General features: G+C 59.1%; 1 protein-coding gene across 1 annotated transcript; it reads right to left on the bottom strand.

Annotated features, from left to right (window-relative positions):
- Nucleotides 1–265: 265 nt before the first annotated feature.
- Nucleotides 266–4,514, bottom strand: LOC103802540 (selenium-binding protein 1-like). Its single transcript, XM_009075023.1, has 11 exons — nucleotides 4,462–4,514; nucleotides 4,278–4,283; nucleotides 4,044–4,170; nucleotides 2,761–2,946; nucleotides 2,145–2,265; nucleotides 1,873–2,055; nucleotides 1,404–1,582; nucleotides 1,049–1,127; nucleotides 756–877; nucleotides 582–674; nucleotides 266–388 (listed from the first exon to the last, which is right to left on the bottom strand). The coding sequence occupies exons 4-11, from the start codon at nucleotides 2,926–2,928 to the stop codon at nucleotides 266–268; spliced, it is 1,068 nt and encodes a 355-aa protein (XP_009073271.1). The 5' UTR covers nucleotides 2,929–2,946; nucleotides 4,044–4,170; nucleotides 4,278–4,283; nucleotides 4,462–4,514.
- Between the last annotated feature and the right edge of the window lie 2,405 nt (nucleotides 4,515–6,919).

Here is a 6,919-nt window from a genome sequence, read left to right as displayed (position 1 = left end):
TGAGCAGAGCGCTGGGCACCGTGTGCCTGGCAGGCTGGAGCTGTCCTTGGGGCTGGAATCATCCTCTGCACGGCTAAATCCAAACATCTCGGGGGGATCGAGGGAGACGCTGTGGCAGAGCCCTAGCCTGGCTCAGAGAGCCACACTTGGGTCACTGCCCCTCTCAGACTCAGACACTTGTGCCCCCCCAAGCAAACCCCCAGGCCTGCACCCCATTCCCACAGAGCCCCTGAGCCACAGAGACCATTTTCCTCCCAAGTGTGTCTTACTTGACCATGTTGGGGTAGAACTGCTTGTCCCAGGCGCTGTAGAAGGAGTTGGTGACATACAGCCTGCGACCATCCAGGCTCAGCTGCAGTTTGCTGGGGCCACCATACACTCTCTTGCACTGGAGGCACAACAGACAGCAGAGACCTTACTGAGTCTTGCTGGGAGCAGCTGAGAACGAGCAGGAGCAGAGCAGGAACAGAGAAGGAGCAGAGCGGAGCAGGAGCAGGTCGGATCAGATCTGCCCCAGAACCCTGGGCAGAGCAGGAGCAGGAGCAGGGCCGAGCCAGGGGCAAAGCAGAGGCAGAACTCACCTTGATCACCAGGGGATCTGGCTGGCACTTGAGCTCCTCATCCCTACACACGGTTACGGGGCCACCTCGGAGGATGCTGCCTCCCACAAACACCTGTGAGAGAGGCAGGGTCAGCTCAGCACCACCTCAGCCGGCCGAGGAACCCCCTCTGCAGCCTGTCTGCCCCAGCCTCACCTGCCCCACCAGCCTGGGCTTGCAGTTCTTGGAGAGCTCGTACTGGCGGATGTCTCCGTGCAGCCAGTTGCTGAGGTACAGGAACCTGTCGTCCGTCGAGATGATCAGGTCCACGGTGAAGGCTGAGGAACAGAAATGCAGAGCTCAGGACAAGGCAGCAGCCCCGGGAAGAGCCAAAAGGCTTTGGGGTCATCTGGGGTCACCTGGGATTTGGGGTCAGCCGGCAGGTTTTGCCGAGCTGCACACACAACGCTCCAGGAGGGCCAAGGAGCAGCCCCTGAGGGCACACCAACCTGGCATCTTGGGCATGATCCATCCCGACACATCCTTGGCAGGGATGCGGATCACCTCCTCCACTGCCCAGTTCTCCCTCTGCACAGACACACAGACACCACCCCTGAGCACTCCTGGCCGCCAGGCAGGGGCTGCGCTGCCCCCACGGCCTGCACAGCTCCCGGCACAGCCCGGGGGAGAACAGGCGCGTGCCGGCGCACGCATCCCGGGCAGGGATGGATCCTGCCCTGTCCGTACAACGCCTTCCTCTCTGCTGCCCCGAAATTCTCCTGCGTGTGTCTGCACCCCCGTGCAAGCGCAGCGCCCGGAACCTCCCCGAGCTCTCCGCAAGGCTGAGGCTCCCCCAGCTCTCACCTCGCACTTGTAGAAGCGGTAGACGACTCCGCTGAGGGCACAGCTGACGTAGCCCTCGGCAGCCTCGGGGTTGTGCAGGAACTTCACGCTCAGGGGCAGGGAGTCCTCCCCCAGGTCGAAGCACTGCGTGAGGCTGCGGCAGGACAAGTTCCACACGTTCAGGCGGCGCCCAAAGACCCCTGAGGGAAGGAAAACCGACTCAGAAGAGCGTAAGGGGCGACCCACAGACACCAAGCCCTGCCCCAGTGCTCCAGGCAGGGCCAGCGACCGGAGTCAGCGGAGGAACTGCAGTGATTTAGGGAGAACACGGGGAGAAGTGTGTCCTGTGGACTGATGCTGCAGGTCCTGCAGCTGTGCCTGGAAAATGGGCCGTTTGGGAGGACTCTGCCTGTTCCCCTCTCTGACCACACCAACCCCCTCCCACCCCACAGGCAGAGCTGGCTCAGCTCTCACACCCCTCTTCCCTCACCTTTCTTCAGGTCGTCGGGGTTGAATCCCCGTCCTGCCCGTTTGGGGACCAGCCCAGCAGAGCTGACCAGCACGTTGTGCCGTGGCTGGTACCAGAAGTCGTAGCCGGTCGGGGGAGCTTCACACTCATTCTCCCAGTTGCCCTTCAGCTCAAAGGTCTCTCCATCCAGCACGATGAATCCTCCTGGGACACACAAGGGGAGGTGTGGCAAATCACACGTTCCGCTTCCAAACCCATCAGGTGTTTCAGGGAGTTCTCACAGGGCAAAGTACCTTTGCCATTGCCAGCTGGGTCTCCCATGTTGGCAATCAGCACATCCCCGTTGGGCAGGCTGTGAGTCACTGCCAGGTAGCCCTTGTTGCACTTCCAGAACACATCCACTGGCTCAATCATCTGGAAAAAGCCACGCAAGACAGGGCTTGCTCAGCCTCCAAGTGCTCGGCTTGCTCCACACTCCCTGGCACAGCCTTTGGACACTGGAGACTCCTGAAACCCCCGAGGCTTGCGGGAGTTTCCTCCCCCAGGACTCACACCTGCTGGGGCTGCTCCTCCTTGCAGAGGGGCACAGAAGCCCCCGAGCTGCCCTCACAGCAACACCCAACTCACACCAGCTTGTGTGACCACCTCACTATCTTGAGGGAGCAGCTGTGGCCTTGGGTGACTTCCAGGTATTGGAATGTCTCTGGACACAACAGGAGCACAGAAAAGGACACAAGGGTGGTCAGAGCCCTCCTTGGTCTGAACAGGAGAGAGATGAAAGGGAAACCTGTCCCAGCTCTCCACAACCAGGCTGGAAGAGAGGATGAGGAGAGAGCCCTTCTTCCCCGGGTACCACTCCAGAAACAGCAGTTCCCAACTCCTTCCCAGAAGCTTGTCCTGGACTCCTACCTTGCACAGCTTGGGAGCTCGGCACTGCGAGCCCACATCCACCACGTAGATGCGGGAGGAGATCAGACAGGGCAGCACCAGCTTGTTCCTCCTCGTGGTGACACTGTCAAAGCAGGTGCAGCCAGCGCTCCACCCCGAGGAATGCAGCTCGTCCTTGAGGTTGGGCATGGGCAGGCGGTGGATCACCTAGGCAGCCAAGGCAGAGTTAGGGGGTAGGAGGGATGGGGACCCCAGTGCTGGCAGGGCAGGGCTTGGTGGGCTCTGCTTGAGTGTGGCTGGGGCCGGCTGCAGGCACTGGGTGGGGAAAAGGGTCTCCCTACCCTGGCACTGCTCTGTGTTAGGGCGCAGCTGGGAATGAACGGGGAGATTCTCTCAAGAATTCCTCACCTCATTCCACTAAAATTCAGGAAGATATGCCTGTGGACTAACTATGTTCATCATCCTGACAAAGCGGGTGCTTTGCTCTGCAAACTCCTCCTAAGGATGGAGTTTAAAATGCATTTAAGATGTTCAGAAGCCTATTTTGGCTTTAAAGTGCATTTCCTTCTAAGTAGATTTTGTTCTCGTGTAGTAAAGGACTCCTCAGGTGACAGCTGCACCCTGGATGTGGATGAGGTGTCCCTGCAGCCTTCAGAGACAGGGAAATGCTGACCTCCCAGTGGGGATGACAGCAGGGAGGCTGGGGCAGAGGATCACAGAATATCCCTGACATTGCAGCACCACAGAACCAGGATGGATTCTGCAAATGTGCTGAGCTCAGGACACCTGAACCTCCTGGGTCACTCCACACTGAGCAGCCACCGAGAGGTGATTCCCAGCATGTGTTCCAAAGCTTCCTAGCAGCACCAAGATTCTCTGGAAGTGAGTTGGGAAGTGAGTCAGAGCCGACTTGTCCCCAGGACACAGAGATGGAGATGATCCAAGCACACGGGCGAGGGTGGAAAGAGAGCAGGAAGGTAAGATTCCGAGCAGACAACATCCCTGTCTAGGGCAGAGCACCAGTGGAGGAGACAGGAGTAGGCCTGTCATGGCAAAACCCAGGTGGGTTCTGGCAGGACATGACCCGGCAGCAGGGGACAAGAGTCAGACCAGGGTGAATGAGACAGAGAGATGCAGGAAGACAAGAAGGTGCAATGCAGGAACAACCAGAGACGTGCCAGAGTGGCCATGGAGCAGTCTGGTGTTCTCCAGCAAAGCAGAGCACGGGTCCTGAACCTGGAGTCATATGAAGCTGAGAGGCAGGAGCAAGTCCCCAGCCAATAAACCCAGTGAGGACACAGTACCTGGCCGTAATGGGGAGACCTGGGGTTGAGGTCGACGGTGGCCAAGAAGTCAGGTTGCTCGATGCAGGTTGACCTGTAGGTGCAGGTCACGTAGGCAACCTCCTCTCTAGGAGCTGAGCACAGAAAACTGGTGTCAAAACACACCATGAACCAGCACAAAGGACGAGCTGCAGGAGACTCTCAGGCTGGACTGAACTGATTGTCCTGGGTGCTCCAACCTTCCTCCTTGCTCACTGACACCTGCCCAGCCCTGGGGCCACTCCTGGCCCAGAGGCAAGAGAACAGCAAAGTGGATCTCCACAGGGTTCTGGGGTTGTCCCACTGGGGAAGGGACTGGGCACGCACATCAGTTCACGAGGTCCCGCAAACACAAAGCTCTTTCCCACACCTGGCCCCTTTGAGCCCCAATCCCCGGGACTTGCCTTTCACCACGTCGGGGCAGGAGGGGTACTCGTAGCACTGAGCTCTGCATCTGTCTGAGGGGAGAGAGGAGAAGGATCAAATGAGGAATGTCCATGTCCCACAGGTCTATGTGCTCCTAGTCAGAAGGTCTGTCCCACCCCATGGACCTTCTCCCAGCACAGCTGCCAACAGGGACCATTGGGAACTGCTGTGATGGCACTGACACATCCCAAACCCGGGAAAGGAATCCTCCTGGAGTGCCAGCAGGGACATCCTAGATCCAAGCCTGTTCCCTTCTGCACCCTCTGAGCCCTCACTGCCCCTCCCCAGCAGCAGTGACAGGGACAGAGCTGCCACCCAGAGCCACCTCAGCACGGGAGGAACAACCCCACCTGTGCCCAGCTGGGCCTGGGCTCAAGGTGGGAGGTCTGCAGCCTCCAGGCCGGGGCTGGAGCCACATCCAGGCTGGAGCTGCTGCAGGGAGGCTGCAGAGTGCCTCTTACCCATGCTGAAGGCCTTGGGGTTGGGAGTCCTCACGGCAGAGGTGCTGGAGCTGGAGCTGCTGTCGCCTGGCTGGAGTGGCTGTGCTGTGCCCAGGCTGCTCCGAGGGGCCTTTTATCCCTGGCAAGGGGTGGGGGGACCAGGGAAGCTGCCAAGGGAGGGGCCAGGGCTCCCCAGCGTTTGGGAGGTGCCAGACCAGCACTGTGGCTTGTTTCCGCCTTCCAACCACCAATCTGGGGGAGAATCTGCTGCTCCATGCAGCTCTTTTCCTCAAACACAGCCTGCCCTATCTGATCCTGGCGCTCTGCTGATTCCCAAGGCTCTGGCTTCTCCAGGCTCCACAGCCCTCGTGACCCAGCCCCGATCCAGCTCGTTCCATCCATCCCCATCTCCATCCCCGAGTTCTGCCTCACCACTGCAGAGGCTGCAAATTCCACCCCAGGGATGAGGAGCCCAGTGGAAGAGTCAGCCCCACCTGTGGCCTCCTGGAAATTCCAAGGTCTGAGGAGGCCACCAAAGGCTCCTCTGGGATCTGTCCCTGACGGGAGTCACGTCCCTGCGTAGGGATGAGCCAGAGGCACCGCGGGCTCCCAGGGTCACTCAGCGAGGCAGGGCCAGAGGTGCCTCTGCCCCGAGACAAGGGTTTGGGAGCTCCGAGGACACAGGAAGAGACTTGAGGAGCTGCTGATGTCTCCCAAGGAGCTAGGAAACACACCAGGGTAGAACTGGGAGCCTCAGGAAATACAGCCTGTGCCCTGGTCACACATGGTCAGGTCGATCTGCTGCCTCCCAGGTGTCATTCCCCGAGGGAAGGTCATCCCACCTGTGGAAAAGGGGAACCTGTAGGGTTTGGGAGCTCAGCGCAGTGCAGCAGGGCCTGAGCAGTGGCTCCTCACTGTCCCCAGCTCTCTGCTCCATGAGCACCCACAGCCCCAGGGCTGCACCTACACCTCAAGGTGTCTGGCACCAGTGGGGCTGAAATACACCCAAACTCGTCTGAACTGGCCCAAAACACCCACAGAGATCCCATTAATGGGCCTGAGAGGTTGGAGAGAGGAATTTGGGAAGAAGGGTCCCCTCCGGAGGCCACCAGGAACCCGGTGCCACCAGCTGCCAATCTCCGGCAGGAAGAGAACACTCAGCACTGGGGAACGTGATCAAGTGTCACATCTTGTGGAAGAGCTCCCCAGTCAGTGGGGAAATCACATGGACAACTAATTGCTCCGTGTAGGAATGCAGGAACACCTGACAGGACCATGGATGGAGCTCTGGAGATCCCCATCAGGAGATGAAACCTCAGCCCACCTCCTCAGGGCTGTCATTACTGGCTCTCTGGTTCCACAACAGCCCTTTGTACTTGGCACTCCTGAACACATGAGCAAACACTTCCTGGGCTTCTGCAAGCATTGAGCATCAAACTGCTGCAATTGGGAGAACCTGGGACCTTCTCTGGTTCATCACTCTGCAACTCACATATGCTGCATACACACCAGGTGCTTCTTGGGTGAGCCTTACACAGGTGGGAGTTGGGAATTAGCTTCCGTGTCCAATTCGTAGATCATGGAATGGTTTGAGCTGGAAGGACCTTAAAGCTCATCTTGTTCCACCCCCTGCCACTGGCAGGGACATCTTCCCCTCAGCGAGGTTGCTCCAAGCCCCATCCAACCTGGCCTTGAAGCTAGTTCTCAGTGAGAATCTCTTCTCATGGCTCCTGAGGGCAGGGGGATTGTCCTGGGCTCCCCCAGAGGTGCCAGTGCTGGAACCTGCCAGGCTTTGGGCATCCCAGGCACATTCCAGCGGCTGTGCTGATGCCTCTGTGCTGCTCCTGCTGTCAGGATACGCAGGTGGCACTGCCCCTTCCTCCTGCCCCTGCACACCTGCTCATTAAAAAGTTCCTTGGCCTTCTCCTCATTAATCACCTTGGCTGCTCATCCCACCGGGCTTTGCTGGGTGATGACCTTAGCAACCCTCCC

Source organism: Acanthisitta chloris, unplaced genomic scaffold (genome assembly GCF_000695815.1).
Source record: "Acanthisitta chloris isolate BGI_N310 unplaced genomic scaffold, ASM69581v1 scaffold30045, whole genome shotgun sequence".
Lineage (NCBI taxonomy): Eukaryota > Metazoa > Chordata > Aves > Passeriformes > Acanthisittidae > Acanthisitta > Acanthisitta chloris.
This window is presented reverse-complemented; position numbering and strand designations above follow the sequence as displayed.

What these genes read in the sequence shown, in the direction of transcription:
- LOC103802540 (XM_009075023.1), bottom strand. Translation starts at nt 2,928, where the DNA reads ATGCCCAACCTCAAGGACGAGCTGCATTCCTCGGGGTGGAGCGCTGGC. An exon ending in CCCAGCTGGCAATGGCAAAG is followed by an intron (nt 2,056 to 2,144) that starts GTACTTTGCCCT and finishes TGTGTGTCCCAG; the next exon opens with GAGGATTCATCGTGCTGGAT. An exon ending in CCCCGACGACCTGAAGAAAG is followed by an intron (nt 1,583 to 1,872) that starts GTGAGGGAAGAG and finishes TCCTTCCCTCAG; the next exon opens with GGGTCTTTGGGCGCCGCCTG.